Source organism: Cydia fagiglandana, chromosome 14 (genome assembly GCF_963556715.1).
Source record: "Cydia fagiglandana chromosome 14, ilCydFagi1.1, whole genome shotgun sequence".
Lineage (NCBI taxonomy): Eukaryota > Metazoa > Arthropoda > Insecta > Lepidoptera > Tortricidae > Cydia > Cydia fagiglandana.
This window is the reverse complement of record NC_085945.1, coordinates 15,497,677-15,517,883: the sequence shown is the minus strand read 5'-3', so window position 1 is coordinate 15,517,883 and position 20,207 is coordinate 15,497,677. Positions and strand designations below refer to the sequence as shown.

Sequence of the window (20,207 nt, the reverse complement as noted above, 5' to 3'; positions counted from 1 at the left end):
GATGTGAAAGCTTAAAAAAACAACGGGTTGCACTCCTCCGGGAGTGCTGGCAGAAGTGAAAACTCAATGACACTGTAACAGTTTTTCGATTCGTGTCCGTCTTACGAAGCGTGCTACGTCTTACGCTGTCGCGAGTTTAACATTTTTTCCCCATCACTTAAAGTGCACAGCGCCGCTAAATAAGTTTTCATTTCAAAAACTTTGATATGTGGCAGCCAATTTAGAAACAGTATCCTCAGCTGCTGTGTGGTATACAAGCTTTGACCAACATGTTAAGCTAGTGTAAACCTATGCCAAAGCTTTTTGACCTAACCTAACTTCTAATGGCACTGCTATAATGAACCTTGATGTGGCAGCCAATGCCACTGTCATTAGCGTGTGCCTCTGCCTTCGTTTGTTTGGGTTCGTGCCGTCACGCGAACGGTGGGGTTGTCCAGTCGCCAGATATATTGGTGCGGCCGCGGTGCTCAAAAGTTTGTCACCGAAATTTTATAGAAAGCTCTGTTACAGCATTAACAGCGCAGCTAAAGAAGGAAAAGTGTCGTTACGTATCTATACAGACAGTTTTCGCTACATACGAGGAAAACAATGCTACGGGCTACGACGTAGCGCCTGTAGCACACAGAGTAAATATTTCCATATTTTATATATAATTTATTTTCCAGCTATTTCGGTATACAACTCATGGAACGTTTTCATTGCTCATAAAATAATAAAGACACAACCAAATTTAATTTTTCCTTTTTCCCGAACCTGACATCTGCCGCATCACGTTTACTCCAAAACGCCTCCCACGAGCCACCCTTCCCGTGACCATAACTTTCACCCCCCGGCCGTGGCAGGAACCTTGCCCAGTCACGGCCGTCTTGCGCCCTTGTATCGGCTACTGTTAATCAATGACTCTTCACAGACTTTATTGCGATGGATTAAGGCTCAAAAATGGTCAGCTAAGAATGTTGCTGTACATACGACCCCCTACCCATGAAAATTATCAAACGTATGGCTTTGGAATAAGGCTCACGTTTGTATATCTTTAACATGCTCGTTTTAAAAGCTCAGAAGCGAAAAGGCGTAAGTCAATATGGATGTTAAACTTTGTTAATGCCTTTATTTGACACTGAAGGCTGCCAAAAGGTTTTTAAGGCCGAGGTAATTTACTTTTACGTGCATGTTTGTTTTGAATTAGCATTTATTAGTGTTTAGGGCGCAGCGAGAGAGAATTTAGAAGTTTTAATGATTATTGTACGGGTAGGTTAGCAGGTAGGTACTTGCTTTTTAGGGTTCCATACCCAAAGGGTAAAAAGGGGATCCTACTACTAAGACTCCACTGTCTGTCTTTCTGTGACCAGGCTGTATCTCATGAGCTGTTGATTAGCTAAACGTTTGAAATTTTGACAGATGATGTATTTCTGTTGCCGCTGTAACAACAAATACTAAAGTACGGAACCCTCGGTGGGCGAGTCCGACTCGCACTTGTCCGGTTTTGAGAGGGTGGGCTTGGTCATAATTTACCGGGATACAGAAGAGGTATAGTAGTATGTAGTTAGCAAAGATATGCCACTGTAGAATACATAATACAAAAGCGCTCTTTTACTACCAACTAAAGGTTTAGGAAGTTCCCTTTTAGAGAGCTTTCGAACTTTTCGGGTCTATATTGGGTCGAATAATACATAATTGATTGTCCTAATGTACAGTCGCCATCAGATATATCGGAGCGGTCAAGGCGCTCACAAATATCTGAACACGCCCCTATTGCCAAGGCGTTAGAGTGCGTGTTCAGATATATGCGACGAGATAGGCACCGGAACTTTTCATATAAGCTAATTTGACGACCGGTCTGGCCTAGTGGGTAGTGACCTAATGACCCTGCCTATGAAGCCGATGGTCCCGGGTTCGAACTCTGGTAAGGGCATTTATTTGTATGATGATACAGATATTTGTTCCAGAGTCATGGTTGTTTACTATGTATTTAAGTATTTATATATTATACTATACATCGTTGTCTGAGTACCCACAACACAAGCCTTCTTGAGCTTACCGTAGGGCTTACTCAATTTGTTTAAGAAATGTCCTATAATAATATTTATTTATATTAATTGATTATATCAAACAACTAGAGCCGACGTAGCTAACTCTGCACATAACTATTTTGCAATGACAGCAAAGTGTAATTCGATTATCGCGGTATATCTTCTGACCCTTTAAATATGGTGATAAAAAAAACGTAGACGTCAGACTGACGTGACTTTGCGGTGTAAACTTGACTACAAAAAATAATAGCTCCGAGTTAATTTAAAACCAATAACCGGGTGATAAGTAAAACAAATTAGCATTCATTTATGTAACGGTGACGCAAATTGTTTTGCGACCGGCTTAACCTACAAACTTATTTTTATGACATTTTCTCGTTTTCACTAACTTATACCGTTCCCAGACATGTGTATGTATAACTACTTGTTATTTTGGAAATCAATTTCAAGAGTACACATATAATATGTGTACTCCAAGTATACAGTGAGAATGTATTTAAGGGGACTTTTCTCTCGTATTAATTTTTTACGCTCTAAAATTTCCTCACTACTTACTATAAAATGAGTAAAATAAAAATAAGACGTATTTTCAACAAAAAAATACCCTATGTATATTCTCCTCTCCGTATCTATACAGATATCGGGGGGTATACCTAGGCTACTGTATTTTTGGAAATCAACCCGTTACGAATACGAGTATGTGCTCATAGCTTAGATATTTACTAACAGACTACCGGCTCGATTCTGAAAATGAATTAGATCTCTACTAGACCTCAACAAGTTACGATATAATTTAAACATATTTGTAAGATAGATATGTCAAATTTGACGTTTCCGCGATTCTGGAGGTCCTCTTGAACGATTTCGACAAGTTATGACTTAGATATCCAAGTCACATCTAGTTGATATCTAATGTAAATCTAGTTGATCTATATATCGTCTCTAGATCTTGTGATTATCTCGTTTCCCGAATACGCGTGTACAGCTGACTATGTAATCCTACTTAATCTTCTCCAAGGCACAAAAACGATCAAATACTTTATATTCGTCCTTAAGTTTGTTTTGATGAACAGATACACAAGTGTGGGATTATCATATTCATCACATATAACCGTGATAAAGGTGTTTGACCCCTGTATTTACGTCCGTGCTGCTTAGCACACAATTGTGGTCACAGCTTTTCATTTCGGGCCGTGTAGTGTGACGCTTTGTTACTCTGCAAACATTGTTTTTTGCTTAGTAGCACAGTTATACTTGGTCAAGCAAATCTTGTCAGTAGAAAAAAGCGTGAAATTCAAATTTTCTATGAGACGATATCTTTGCGCGTCTACATTTTTCAAATTTGCCGCCTTTTTCTACTGACAAGATCTGCTTGACCAAAGTAGTAGTGAGAGCGTGATGATCTTATTGAGTAGATATATTGTAGTAGTAGTAGTAATATTGTACACAACACAGGTTTACAAAAATAAATTACAGTAATGGAAGTACAAAGGCGAACTTATCTCTTCCAGCTAACCTTCGAGTAGAGATAGAGAGGAAAACTCCAGTCAGGTATTGTTAGATACTAACAAAGTTTTTTCTTAAACTGTACATTTATTCGATTAACTACGTATCTAAATTACCTACTTAGTTTATTTTGGTTTTAAAACAGTTATGAAGCGTTGGAAGAGATTATGTACCTACATAAAATATTATCCATTTGTAAACCCAAAACCAAAGTATTAAGTAGGTAAAAATAATTATTTCCAAAACTTAGGTTTAACTCTAACTTAGGTCACTGAATAAATAATAGTACTAAGTACAGAAGACTCACTCTCTAACAAAATGCGTCTGTCACGATCAGCACAGATATGGCCGCTAGGTGGCGACAGCGTCACGCGCAATGCAAACCCCAAAATTGGGGTCGAACGGATGTACTTTTAGCTACCTGTAGCAAAGCGACGAAATCGCGGAGTGAGCCACGCCTGCTTGGGTCCTATTTAGGTCAGTTGTACTGTATTTCCTATGCTGTGTATCATTAAAATTTTAATTTTAAATCTCCTCACGTAATACAATGGATACCTACTGTTAAAACTAACGGGTCATAAAAGTACCAAACAAAAGAGAGTCGTAAAACAAACCCGAAATAATACTACGGTAGCAGAATGAAGTTACGACTGCCTAAGGACATAAAAATAATCGTTAAATACGTAACGAATATATATTTGTTACTTAATTCCTTCGTATGAAAACATTACGATATCAAACATTTCCGGAAGATAGTTTTCTGTAAAATAAATAAGGAAGAAGGGATTTTGATATGAAATGTAGCAGATATCGTTCAACCTCGCCTTATGACTACAGAACCCACCCACGGTCAAAGCCATGAATTGACAAACATACTGATTCTACCCGGTTGATCGAAATGATACACCATCGTACAAATTTACACAGTGTTAACTAACATTTCCGGCAGGTAGGTATTAGGTAGGTAGTAGGCTACTAGGTAGGTTTATTTGTAGAATAAATAAAGAAGAATAAGGGATTATGACATGGAATATAGCAGATAGCATTGTCGCCGTATATGGCCCTGACTAGACCACAGAATAAATAATAGTACTAAGTACAGAAGACTCACTCTCCAACAAAATGCGTCTGTCACGATCAGCACAGATATGGCCGCTAGGTGGCGACAGCGCCACGCGCGGCTTACGGCAAACCCCAAAATTGGGGTCGAACGCATGTACTTTTAGCTACCTGTAGCAAAACGACGAAATCGCGGAGTGAGCCACGCTTGACTAGACTACATGCTGAGATTCCCCCCGTTTATCGAAATGATACACCATCGTCCACAATGTTAACTGACAGATCGTAAACTTTATTGCAATAACATAAGGTCCACCAATGACCAGAGTGCTTCTGTATTTTATACTCGAACGTGGACAAATTATACAATAATAGCTTATACGCTTAACGCTATACCTATATTACCTATACAGTTCCTTTTTCTTCAACCACGCAAGAAAACGCCTAAAAATACATATGTGACGTCCCACGGAAAAAGGTACCTTATGGCGGCTGATGCTTACGTCGTATAGCGCCGCAATACTACTGGAGCAGCGTTAATAATAGCGTAAGCGCCAACCTCGCGCCATAACGTACCTTAACCCGTGGGACGTCGCATATTTAAATACACAAGTCATATAGATTACCTATTTAAGAAACGTTGGACTTTTAGATCCTACTCACCTATGAATCATAAAGGCCCCTGATATCACGAGATACCCAAATCTTGAACAAATAAGAGTAATTTACTATTGTTACGTAAGTAGGAAGTCGCTCCGCCTTCACGAACTGGGTGCCGAATTTCCTACATATTTAAATCTACAATGAATGCTATTGTTAAGACGTTTAAGGAAATCGTTTATCTCACAAAACGGCGGTTATCCGTATTATAGTCTGTATCCTTAGGTTTTTTAAATAAAAGTAAACATACTATACTTGTAAATTTTCGGGTAGTTAACATTTATTGTTCAACCGACCAATTACAAAAACGGATGGATCAGTCACTGAGCGATCTGACTTTGACCTACATTATTTGTTCGAGTAATGTTTTCATCTACCCTCAACTGGCTTAACGAGCCATTTGAGGGTAGATTTTGTTTACTTTTATTTAAATACCTAAAGATACAGAGTATAGTTTAAGTGAATGAAACACCGCAACACCCACAAGGACGTATTTGCCAAAATATTCGTGAAGTATCTCTTACGAAGTCAATGCAGCCATTCAAGCAAATACACACTTGGACGTGTCAGTGAATTGGGGCATTATCTATGAAAAGGGACCTTATTGTCGATGGCGCTTACGTCATTATTTTAACGATGCTCCGATATAAATACAATGCCGCGCGACGCTGTGCGGCGTAAGCGCCATCGACAATAAGGTCCCTTTTCATAGATAACGTCACAATTGTTGGATTGGTTGGCAATGTTTTATCAAGGTATATTGTCGGCGTTTGACTTGTGCGATCGAGTGCAGGGATCAGCAAACTTTTAAATGCCGGAAAGCAGACAGGAAAGGCTTGGGGCTGGCGCAACTGCGCCTGATTCTAACCAGAAAGCAGCGGAATTTCAAAGAATCACAAATAATATTAAAAAGTCAAATGCGGTTTGTTAATACCTGCCTAAGTGCAACCAGATGCTGTAAGTTTTCTAAGAATACATACGTCATTAGAGAATATACTGCGTGCAGCGTGTCAAGGTCTATTAACCGCGAAAATCTATGTCGTAAATTTCGAGGAACTATCTCTAATAATCACTGTAATTAAGTACGCTTAATTAGAGTAATAGAGCAAGATCCCGAGATTCCTTTGGTATTTTTAGGGTTCCGTACCCAAAGGGTAAAACGGGATCCTATTACTATAAGACTTCGCTGTCCGTCCGTCCGTCCGTCCGTCCGTCCGTCTGTCACCAGGCTGTATCTCACGAACCGTGATAGCTAGACAGTTGAAATTTTCACAGATGATGTATTTCTGTTGCCGCTATAACAACAAATACTAAAAACAGAATAAAATAAAGATTTAAATGGGGCTCCCATACAATCCCATACATACATGCTTTTTTTTGTTTTTTTTTTTTGCTTCGTGCGCGAGTCCGACTCGCACTTGCCCGGTTTTTTTTTTATTTATACAATATTTTAAATTTGACTAATGTGTCCTCTACACGATGGGCCAGCGCCGGCCACTCCAAGGGACGCATTTATGCGTTAGAGGGAGCAAGTAATATTGCTATCTTATTCTACCGCATGGCTATGTCCCTTGGAGTGGCCGGCGCTGGCCCATCATGTAGTCGAGCCATAAAATATAGCCCTCTTTGGTTATATGAATTTAGTCACATAACGATTTTTCCCTAAATATAGGTTATATTACCGGGGCAATGCACCTGTCATTCATCTTTCTTGATAGTAGGCCACTCCAGTTAATGATCTAGTGATGATAAAGAGATTCCATTGTAATGTAATCAATACGTGGGTTAGATGTGTCACTGTAATAGTTATAACTCTACTCGATTGATACGCGTCATGAATATTAACTATGAGCGGCATTCGACGTAGTTAGATGTAGTGTGAGGACGCCCGGCCGGAAGCAGGCGGGCTGTCGATCGCGTATCGCGTTCATTCAGCCCAATTCCCTGGAGTTGGAGCTGCAGGTTACTGTCCCGGCGGCATTCCCACACCATTCTTCTCGAATCTTCTTGTTTTCCTGCAGAACAGGACATCTTTAACCACTCACAATGATTGATATTTTTCAGTGACCTCTATTATTATGTGAAAATAAGGGTGACAGCTTGCAACTAGAGTTGTATAAAGCATGTGAGTGGGTTCGACGGCCTTTAGTTTTTTTTAGTGTGTCTCTACCGAGTGTATTATATTGCGATGCCGCGTACATAATGCAACGCTCGTATAGGTAATTATAAATTAATGTGAATGAGTGCACAGAGTTAAGTCAGTTGTGAGGTCTAGATTACTGGCCTGCGATTGAAGTTGGCTCCCGGAGTCATTTTCAGGCCGCGACACTGATCAGTCATTATTATACTCATCTAAAAAAAAAACAAGTACGTCTCTGTATCTAAAACAGGAAGGTGATATGTAATGCAGCCAATTTTCGATTTTATTTAAACTGGTAGACACTTGTCCAAACAAATGTAAATTGGTTCTTGGGAAAATCAGATGAAACTAGTATTTCGTGTGATTTCACTTAGCGCTTTGACGTAAGTCTTGCCCACACAATCTGAGTCTGATTGACCGGAGTAAAAATGCTTGCTAGACGAATAACTCACCGTATATGTGCATACGTTTAATTTATTTTGATTTATAATAAAATGAAATTCAACCGCTGAGAAAATTGGATTATTATAAATTACTGACAGACAACGAAATTAAATTCAACCCCTAAGAAAATTGGGTTGAAAAAAAGACCTGACTCCGCGTCTATCTTTCAACCCAATTTTCTTACGGGTTGAATTTAAATTCGTTGTCTGTCAGTAGGTATCTTAAGGACTTAATTTATATCTAAATCCTATATTTAGGCTATTGAAAATTGCATTTCAAATATCTGTTTAAATATGTACGTTAGTTTGTTGTCGGTTGTTAATAATCAATATTTTATTTATATTGTAAACCCCGTTTTGTAGGTAAATATACTGGTTGTAGAGGTTTTCTATGTGTATTTAATTATAGCGCCATATAGCAACCAAAAATGTAAATAAATACTCGTAACTATCTTTTTAGGGTTCCGTAACCAAGGGTAAAAACGGGACCCTATTATTACTAAAACTCTGCTGTCAGTCTGTCTGTCTCTTACCAGGCTGTATCTCATAAACCGTGATAGCTAGGTAGTTGAAATTTTCACAGATGATGTATTTCTGTTGCCGCTATAACAACAAATACCTACTAAAACAGAATATAATATTTTTTTTTTTTTCTATTAACCGTCACATTTTATTTTCATATTTACTGAGAGCTTTCATTACGAACGCTACTTTTCTAGAAACTAGGCTAAGCTGGAATCCCAAAGGGATTAATGGCGTCTGGTCACGAAGGTTTACGCAAATAAGGGTCGAGGTCATCATACTTGACCTTCTTTTAAACTGTTTTATTTAGGCCCCCATTACACTTATCCAATAGGTTTTCTCATATCAGCAATGTTTGAAAATGTGTTACTTTCCGTTTTCCCTGCCTTGCAGTACATACATATGTACATTAATTGATCGAGCGTTAGCGATATCTACGTTTCAGCTTAGGAAAAATGCTTTCTTATGCCTGGATACGGATGATCTCATGAAATTTTGTGAGCAGGTTTTAATAATACATAGTTTTTTTTTGTGGACAATTTTCAAAATGGCGGAGCCATACATTTATTCAATTTAAAGTTATCTTCGCGAACTCACAGAGCCACTATGTAGTTGTTATTTTGTTTCGTTTTTTTTTGTGGACAATTTTCAAAATGGCGGAGCCATACATTTATTCAATTTAAAGTTATCTTCGCGAACTCACAGAGCCACTATGTAGTTGTTATTTTGTTTCGTCTTCTCAAACAAAAACACAATTAGTTTACCTACTGCAAGGTAGTACAATTCGTTTACTGCGAGTCAGTTACTGTCTAGGATTGTAATTTATGTGTTTTACTCAATATGAGATCCCTACCGGCTAGCAGCATTCATATAAAGGTTCACTGTGACAAGGTGCGAACTGGCGTAGAAATCATACTTCTAGACTAGGGTTGCCAACTTGTTTTTGGTGGAATATAGTATTTTCCAGAATAAGGCATCAAAAATATAGTACATTTAAAAAAAAATATAGTACTTTTAGATAAAATACTAAACATGAGTGTGACATACGTTTAATCGGAAATATAGTATTTTAGCGTACTATATATTTTTCCAAAAATATATAGTACAGAGAGCCAAAATATAGTACAATACTATATAATATAGTACGCTTGGCAACCCTATTCTAGACTGTACGTATACCTGTCTGATGCCACAATACGAGACAATATTTACTTTACCGCACTAGGTGTGTAATTAATCCAATACACCGCGTTCTCGAAAACGACCAGCAAATTCGTCGAACACTTGTACAAATTAACCTAAATAGGTATCCGTCATACTATTTGTTTACTAATAGTTCATATTAAGGAAAAATCGCTCGACCCCAAATCGTTTATCGCCGACGTAAAACGTTGCATCTCTTACTAGCATATCTCTTTTATACGTTAGTGTAAAAGAGACAATCGACAATAAATCATCAGGTCAAGCCGTTACATTTATTACATTGTTTACCGAGTAGTTAATCTAATGTATTTCTTATCGCTGAGAATTAATTTCGATACGTCGCGTGTATTTACGACGATTTCGCCATTATATTGTAGTGAACTGAAATAAATGTCATAGTACAGTCGCCATCAGATATATCGGAGCGGCCAAGGTGGTCACAAATATCTATACACGCCTCTATTGACAAAGCGTTAGAGTGCTTGTTCAGATATTGTGAACACCTTGGCCGCTCCGATATATCTGATGGCGACTGTACTAAGAAAAAGTGACCAAGGCCTCCAGTGCCCCAGGCTGAAATCGACCCAGCGTCCTCTGCTATCGCGGCAGGTGCATATAGTATACGACATTAATTTCAGTTTATAATGTATATAGTTATGCTAAAAAAAATATTAGAAAATTAGGTCTACGCCTACGAGAGAAAAGCGGCGACCCCAGGTCTGGCGCATTTTTAATCCAGCGATTCCAGCGTATTTCGCTAGCCGTGCAAAGGGGAAACGCCAGCAGCGTGCTAGGTACATTTAGCCGGGTACCTATGGCCTAATAGCATGTAATACCCTTAAATTTTATATTTACCTAGTTATAAGTTTGTAAATTTCTGTTCTTATTTGTATTTATATAGTTGTGTGTCTACTTGAAATAAAAACAATATAAAATATTTTCTGAAAATAATTTAATTTGTTCTAATACTCGTACTTAAAAGTAGTATTATATCGTGGTGTTTTATTCGGTTGAACGGCCGTGCCCCTGCCATATTACACATATTAAATAGGACCAGACAGTTTTATCAGATAAATGCTATAAATACGAGTAACTAGATATCCAAGTGCGCCAGCTCCCCAGAGCATTGGCGCAAACGGACTACAGCTGACGGCCCCGCAAACCACAAAGCCGCAAACAGGCCAACGAAGACATACGACAAAGCCATGACAGGTCAACTCACATGGCCAGTCACAGCCAAAAAGCCCCCGCCCTTAGAATAAGGGCACTAAACAGACCCGCCGTAGTCATATGGGCGGCGGTTTGGGACCGCCTAAAATCCCCAAAAGGGATGGGAAGGCATCTCATACCTTCCCACAGAAGGTATGAAAGAAGCACCGATGAGAAGCGTGGTGCAGGATCGAAATTGCTAGAATATGAATTTAATAAAAGTTCAATTATATTGCGGAAATCCATATTGATTAAAACCGAACACCGTAATGTACCTATACATCAGAGTTGGGCGTAATCAATTCCTTTTGGAATTAAATTACACATTACATTACAGTAATCATGATTCCTTAGTAATCGATTCCTTTGGTAATCGAAATTACTGGAATCAAATCCGCTGATTACTTGCGTACTTGATTCCTTTGGAATTGAATATATCTAAGTACAAGTGTAATCCTGATTCCTTCGTAATCAATTACTCCAGTAATCTGATTACGTAATATTGTTCAGACTAAATTACATTACTCGGTGTCAAAATACTTTTGATCGTTCTTCTCCCAGCCATAAATACACTTTTTGTGTGAAACTGTATCATATAAGTTTTCGGGGGCGCAGATTTCGAAAATGATGACAGTTTTGGAATCCGACATGTCTGCCGTGCACTTTGACATAAAAGTCGTCATGGGTGTCGTTTTATAGGTTTCAGGGAGTGCCGGTTTCGAAAATAATGACAGTTTTGGAATCCGACATGTCTGCCGTGCACTTTGACATAAAAGTCGTCATGGGTATCGTTTTATAGGTTTCAGGGAGTGCAGAATTCGAAAATGATGACAGTTTTGGAATCCGACATGTCTGCCGTGCACTTTGACATAAAAGTCGTCATGGGTGTCGTTTTATAGGTTTCAGGGAGTGCCGGTTTCGAAAATAATGACAGTTTTGGAATTCGACATGTCTGCCGTGCACTTTGACATAAAAGTCGTCATGGGTGTCGTTTTATAGGTTTCAGGGAGTGCCGGTTTCGAAAATAATGACAGTTTTGGAATCCGACATGTCTGCCGTGCCCTTTGACATAAAAGTCGTCATGGGTATCGTTTTATAGGTTTCAGGGAGTGCCGGTTTCGAAAATGATGACAGTTTTGGAATCCGACATGTCTGCCGTGCACTTTGACATAAAAGTCATCATGGGTGTCGTTTTATAGGTTTCAGGGAGTGCCGGTTTCGAAAATGATGACAGTTTTGGAATCCGACATGTCTGCCGTGCACTTTGACATAAAAGTCGTCATGGGTGTCGTTTTATAGGTTTCAGGGAGTGCCACTTTCGAAAATGATGACAGTTTTGGAATCCGACATGTCTGCCATGCACTTTGACATAAAAGTCGTCATGGGTGTCGTTTTATAGGTTTCAGGGAGTGACGGTTTCGAAAATAATGACTGTTTTGGAATCCGACATGTCTGCCGTGCACTTTGACATAAAAGTCGTCATGGGTGTCGTTTTATAGGTTTCAGGGAGTGCCGGTTTCGAAAATAATGACAATTTTGGAATCCGACATGTCTGCCGTGCACTTTGACATAAAAGTCGTCATGGGTGTCGTTTTATAGGTTTCAGGGAGTGCATAATGCGAAAATGATGACAGTTTTGGAATCCGACATGTCTGCCGTGCACTTTGACATAAAAGTCGTCATGGGTGTCGTTTTATAGGTTTCAGGGAGTGCAGAATTCGAAAATGATGACAGTTTTGGAATCCAAAACATGTCGAAACCGGAACTCCCTGAAACCTATGAAACGACACCCATGACGACTTTTATGTCAAAGTGTACGGCAGACATGTCGGATTCCAAAACTGTCATCATTTTCGAAACCGGCACTCCCTGAAACCTATAAAACGACACCCGTGACGACTTTTATGTCAAAGTGCACGGCAGACATGTCGGATTCCAAAACTGTCATCATTTTCGAAAGTGGCACTCCCTGAAACCTATAAAACGACACCCATGACGACTTTTATGTCAAAGTGCACGGCAGACATGTCGGATTCCAAAACTGTCATCATTTTCGAAAGTGGCACTCCCTGAAACCTATAAAACGACACCCATGACGACTTTTATGTCAAAGTGCACGGCAGACATGTCGGATTCCAAAATTGTCATTATTTTCGAAACCGGCACTCCCTGAAACCTATAAAACGACACCCATGACGACTTTTATGTCAAAGTGCGCGGCAGACATGTCGGATTCCAAAACTGTCATTATTTTCGAAACCGGCACTCCCTGAAACCTATAAAACGACACCCATTACGACTTTTATGTCAAAGTGCACGGCAGACATGTCGGATTCCAAAACTGTCATCATTTTCGAAACTGGCACTCCCTGAAACCTATAAAACGACACCCATGACGACTTTTATGTCAAAGTGCACGGCAGACATGTCGGATTCCAAAACTGTCATCATTTTCGCATTATGCACTCCCTGAAACCTATAAAACGACACCCGTGACGACTTTTATGTCAAAGTGCATGGCAGACATGTCGGATTCCAAAACTGTCATCATTTTCGAAAGTGGCACTCCCTGAAACCTATAAAACGACACCCATGACGACTTTTATGTCAAAGTGCACGGCAGACATGTCGGATTCCAAAATTGTCATTATTTCCGAAACCGGCACTCCCTGATACCTATAAAACGACACCCATGACGACTTTTATGTCAAAGTGCACGGCAGACATGTCGGATTCCAAAACTGTCATTATTTTCAAAACCGGCACTCCCTGAAACCTATAAAACGACACCCATGACGACTTTTATGTGAAAGTGCACGGCAGACATGTCGGATTCCAAAATTGTCATTATTTCCGAAACCGGCACTCCCTGATACCTATAAAACGACACCCATGACGACTTTTATGTCAAAGTGCACGGCAGACATGTCGGATTCCAAAACTGTCATTATTTTCAAAACCGGCACTCCCTGAAACCTATAAAACGACACCCATGACGACTTTTATGTCAAAGTGCACGGCAGACATGTCGGATTCCAAAACTGTCATCATTTTCGCATTTTGCACTCCCTGAAACCTATAAAACGACACCCATGACGACTTTTATGTCAAAGTGCACGGCAGACATGTCGGATTCCAAAATTGTCATTATTTTCAAAACTGGCACTCCCTGAAACCTATAAAACGACACCCATGACGACTTTTATGTCAAACTGCACGGCAGACATGTTGGATTCCAAAACTGTCATCATTTTCGAAATCTGCTCACCTGATTCAAATAAGGTGCATCTATATCTAGTAAGCCAACATTCACAACATCTATACATATCTACTATCGAAATGTACTTTTGATAGTAGAAGTACAAAATGTAATCTGAAAGGAATCAAGTAATGCATTCCTGTAATGAGGAATCGACAATGATTCCAATTACTAGGAATTGTAATATTAGAAAAACTGATTCCTGATTCCTCAAATGGAATTGTACTTAGTAATTCGGTATTATAGATTACAAAGTAATCTGGGAATCGGTAATCAGATTACAAAGTAATTTCGAGTAATCGTGGAATCAGGAATCAATTACGAAATGCCCATCTCTGCTATACATATATAAATTAATTATCGGATTATCAAAGCAAAATAATGTTAAGGTTCTTTTGCTCGCGCTACGTTCGTGGTTAAGATTTACCTATAAGATAACTATTATCAATCAGGTTAGATATTAAGAAACTGTGTAGACTTGACACCAGCGGTTTATCGTTTTATGGTTCACTTATCGGTCACAAGTCTCGCGCTACTGACCTTTTAGATTGAACACATTGTTTACGTAGCCCGTTGTAAATCGTCGAAAGTACGGTGGGTTTTACTCGAGCATATTTGTAAATCGTATACTACCATAGAGTCGCACCAAGAAAAGTCTACAGCGGATTTGATAGCCCACGCAGTGTAAGTGTTATTTATACGTAATAATTTAATAGCATCTGAAGTTTGACTTTTAAAATGACACTTGCACTGCGTGGGCTATCAAAATCGCTACAGACTTTTCACAGTCTGACTCCAGCAATATGAGCGCTTCGGACAAGCGATTTTTTAGCGTATAGGGAGATAATCAAAATTTGACAATTTCAATATGGCGGTTTGTTTACATAGTTAGCAAATTCCCTAGAATGACACTTTACATGACATACATCAGTAAAAATATGCATCGATTGAACGGAATGGTACATACCTACTACTTAAAAATTCCACAGAACATGCAGACTAATGAAGAATAAAATTGAAGACAAGATTCTATCTAATTTCATAGTGTAATCCAATTTACAAAATACTTATCATCTACAATAGGGCTAGGTATTCATTAGCATAACAACACTGTAACCAGTATTCAAATGATGCGTCGTATTGCCTTCCTTATGAAACGTAACACTTAGTTTCGTCTTTCAAAGGACTGTGCTTCAATAATGTTCTCAATTTCTCAATCTCGACAATCGAACTATCGATATTCAAATGATCCTCGTATTGTTATTATTATCATTCCTTATGAAACATAACACTTAGTTTCATCTTACAAAGGCCGTGTCAATGCCTAACAGACTTTGATCTAAGTTGGATCTTTTACCTATAATCTCCTCGCGCTAATGTACTAACCAATGTAACTAGGGTTTCCGATCTCTTATACTTGTTACTGATCTCCAGTTCTAGACAAACTGGATACTAGTTCACAGGCGCGGGAATCTGTTAACGAATTAGCTAGCTTATAGTTATAATTACCGGCGTGACCGTGTAAATAAATTACAAGCAATCCTGACGTAACCGTTCTATTGTTTCAGGCATCCGCAGTCAAGTTTCTCGTCGGTTATGGTGCAGAATGCAGCAGTCGACTTCGTTATACAGAACATGAAACAACCGCTAGAGAGTTCATGACGAAAACCTAAGGAATTAGAGCGAAGAAAGTGAAGTGATAAGAGATAAAGTTTTCGCTGACCGATAGCAAAGATATAAGATATCATTCGCGTCGGTGCTTTCAGTACAGTGAGACGTGTAGTGTTAATGTGACGTGATAGTGTTAAAATGCGTGTATTGTGGTCGCGGTTAGCAGCGCTGGGGTGGTTGGCAGTCGTCGGGTGCCATACGCCCGGCACGGAACTGGAGTCGGTCCGGTACGGCCCGGGGGACGACCGGTTCACTAGTGACACGTTTACGCAGGCTAACATCAATATATCGTATAAGGATGAACACGGGGAACAGTACTCGGAGACTTCTGAGGTAAGACATTTAATTTTAAGTATTGTAACGTTTATAACACTACATTTACACTAGCTTTTCGTTGAAGGAATACATCGTGAGGAAACCTACATCTGCGAAGAAATTCAAAGGTGTATGTGAAGGCCCCGGCTCGCCTTGGCAGCGTAGAGACTGGGGACTATGGCCCAAACAACCTCGCACATGAGTGAGATGAGGCCTGTACCCAGCAGTGGAACTTAAATAGGCTGACTATATTGCACAGGGCGGACCCGAATATCCCGACCAATTTTAACCTTAGACTCCAATGCCTAAATATACATAAATAAGAATTGCGTCCCTATTTACGAAAACCTTACTTTACAAGACGTTTGAAGATGATACGAGTACTTAGGTGCTATTTATAAATTACGTCATTTCAAATTACCGGGGGGGGGGGGGGGGGTCTGGACATCGGATGACGGTAGCATGATCTAGGAGGAAACGGGGTCATTCGAAGCATGATTTTTGGATGATTTTAGGGAGGGGGGGGGGGTCAAAAGCAAAATTCCCTTATCTAATTTTACAAAATTACCAAAACAATTATAAAGTCATATCTCTGTTCGTATTTCTTTCCCCATCAGTTGTTATTCTCGTAACGTTGTTTACAAAAACCTACTGAACGAAATCAAATTATTTAGTATTTAGACTAAGACACTAAGCATTAGTCAAACAAAAGCGATAATTACTCTTGTAATTCCAGTATTTGCTACATAAATAGTGCTTATACTTTGTGTAAAATTAGTGCTCGTTTGCTAATACTAATAACTCTTTTGGAGACGTTTTAGTCGAGCGATTTGCATGTGAAAATGTACTTTGTGACTTAGTATTATTTCAATTATTTGTACAGTTGGTACGTTGTTGTTTTACTCGTATTTGTTATTCAAACATACATTTTCAGTTGGGTCTATGCTATCTTAGTTAGTACGGCTGTTATCATAGTACGGCTGTTGTCAATTGTAGGTTATATTAGGTTTCATTTTTTATATGATCGGTAGCATATCCATATTCCATACTAATTATATGTACTAAATGATTTATTATTTATTTAAAGTTTATTGCACAAATTTAGAAAAAAGAGTACAATTGGCGGACTTAACACCTTGAGGCATTCTCTACCAGTCAACCATTGGGCTAAACAGGGACAGTTAGTTTGGTGCAGGGATTGTAAATAGTGGATATGAGAATAGACACAAGTCGAGTCGAAGTAGAATATACTAATTTATCGTGTTTAGTAATAATTTTATAAATGCAAAAGTGACTATCTGTCTGTTACCTCTTTAAGTCTTCACGCTTTAACCCTTGAACCTATTAGGATGGGTTTTTATATAGAGACTTGAGTTCAGGGAAAGGACATACCTATATTCGTTTTTATAACGGATTCGTTTTCATCCCTTAAGGGGGCAAAAAGGGGAATTAGAAGTTACTATGGAAGCAGCTAATCCTATTAGAAATACTGATTATATGTTTAGTATGTCTATGTGTATAAGTCGCGGGCAGAAGCTAGTGGTTCTCATTAATTATGTTTTTAAGACTTTAAGACTCAAAGTTTAATAAAATATGCATTTTTTCTTTACACTCGTGTGAAGTATCTGTATCTTACACAGCATAAAGCAAACTTATCAGTGCAGGTACATGCGTCGCTACTGTAAGACGTTTCTTGATATTTCTGTACGTGGCTGCTTTAATTCCGAGGTTTTCCACGTGCATATGATAACTTGGTCGTGTTGCAAAGGGCACTTCATTAATACTAGCCTGTGTATGTAGGTCACTTACAAAATAGTCCTTATTAGTGAAAGGCAGTTACATTGTAACATGCGTTTATGTTGCTAAGGTGTTTTAGGCTATAAATAGTGTATTTCAGTCAAAATGTGTGTACCTATAAATTATACGTGTACCTATGTCATGTAAGTTAATATCATATTGATGAGATTGAATTTTTTATGATTTCGATATAGGTATTTATATTGAAATCATTAATGTGGTACACTCCATACTATACAGTATAGTATATTTATTTATATGTAATGTAGATACAAATATTAAAAATAAAAATAAACTAACTTATCTATAATTTAGAATATTTTAAATATTTTATTCTATCTTATTTAATTTGTAGAACCATAAGACAACACAACACAAGCCTTGAGCTTACTGTGGGACTTAGTCAATCTGTGTAAGAATGTCCTATAATATTTATTTATTTATTTATTTTATTTATAAGACACATATTTTTGGGGCCTTGGAAGAGTAACATATAATTGCACGTGACCATACAGAGAAGGTATAATAATCTAAACCAAAGTTTTTACGAAAATTAATTCAAGGAATTCAAGAAATTAATGATTCGTATAACGTTTGGAAATCCTTACGCAATACTCTTATTTATCACCAAAGCACGTCAGTTTGACGTGTCTAATCGACTACTCTACCGTAACGCAAAACTATAAAACAAGTGTACGTAAATGATATCGAATAAGTAATTAATTTTCAAGCCTTATCGACATAGCAACAACTTACAAGTTACGAGTTGTCAGCACCATTCGGGAACTAAACTAAAATCCGCCTAAAGGCCTGTGCACACCGGCTGCGTGTTCACGTGCACGTGCGCGTTGTAGTACACAGATCCTTATGAGAGACGGCACACCGCTTGCGTGACGTGTGCGGTCCAACATTTTAGCGCACGCACACGCAAGCCGGTGTGCACAGGCCTTAAGCCAGTGGGGAGACACTCCTCCTTTCGGGAAAATTCGGCTCCTTCCGGCTCAGCATTGCTGCGAGCAATTATTAGGGTTGGCACCACTTGAGGTCCTTTTGCGTGCACGACCATTTCCGTCCTGTCGTTTATCCATTTAAAAGTGATTGATATAAAAAAGAAACTGAAAACGGTTTTGCAAAAGGCAGGTATTTAATATGAAAAGCCGCGAAACACGATTAATCACATTTAATTAAAAGCTTAAGCGTCAGTAAGACGGAACCAATCAATTACCTAAACATACCAAATTAATTTAATTTCTTATTCTACCGAGGGCCTACCGTGAACCACGTTCGACGTCTTACCTCCCTGTCACATTTACGTACGAATTTACAAGTGCGGTAAAGAGGCAACACGTCGAACGTTCGCGGTAGGCCCTCTGGTTTGAAGTTACATTCGGGAAGTGAAGGGAAGGCGGGCGCGTCTAATCGGTGCTATAATAGAACGTAAAACAGCTCTTTAAATAGAATTCACTTACACCATAAGAGTTAATTAGGTTACGGAAGGTGTGTGGGTAATACAGCTGTATTGCATTGCTGTTCTGAAGTAATTTTCTACGATGTACGTAGGTATATTAATATACCAACCTATCCATCATATTTCTGACAAAACTTAGTGTGGTGCTCTAACCTGCTAAAATATGTGGTACCTATGCTGCCTGTATGAGATGATCACTACAAGCTATTACGTATTATAAAATAATAATATACCCTGCAGTACCTACGTACTTACGTAGGCTAGGAAGATGCGACGCGACGGTATGAAGTATAACACATTCTTTGCCGGCCGTTTTCAGCTAGGTATCTAAGTAATGCGAGGAATCCATGTGTTGACAACTTCAGGGACACATTTACAATGGGTAGTAACATTCCATTCACTATGCCGCCTGACTTCTATTTCTATTCATGCAGTTCCCGAGTGATTAGAAAAGGTAGCAAAAATAACCTTATATCTAGACGTTAAGGTGCCTTTTCGCAAGTCGCAAATAGTTATAGAATTTTCACGCTTTTACATATTTTCCGTGTCAACGAACTTCAAGGTTAGTTTTAGACGAACTTTTGTTTTATACGCCCTTAAAATATGCGAAAACTTACCTTGTTATTATTCAGCGCGCTGTTCCATTGTATTCAAATATTGGTTGGTTTATTTCAATATTAGTTAACAGCATTTTTAAGATTTATAAGACGTTACTTACCTACTGGCCAGCAATGTTGAATAAAAAACCGGGCAAGTGCGAGTCGGACTCGCGCACGAAGGGTTCCGTACCATAATGCAAAAAAAAAGAAAAAAAGCAAAAAAAAAAAAACGGTTACTCATCCGAGTACTGACCACTCCCGACGTTGCTTAACTTTGGTCATAAATCACGTTTGTTGTATGGGAGCCCCATTTAAATCTTTATTTT

At 38.7% G+C, this 20,207-nt stretch overlaps 1 protein-coding gene across 1 annotated transcript in view; it reads left to right on the top strand.

The window, feature by feature from the left end:
* Nucleotides 1-20,207, top strand: part of LOC134670947 (E3 ubiquitin-protein ligase goliath-like) — a 146,576-nt gene that overhangs the window by 57,589 nt on the left and 68,780 nt on the right. Inside the window, 1 exon segment of the mRNA XM_063528781.1 lies at nucleotides 15,600-16,035. Within this exon segment, the coding sequence (XP_063384851.1) occupies nucleotides 15,841-16,035 (195 nt within the window). The 5' untranslated portion in view covers nucleotides 15,600-15,840.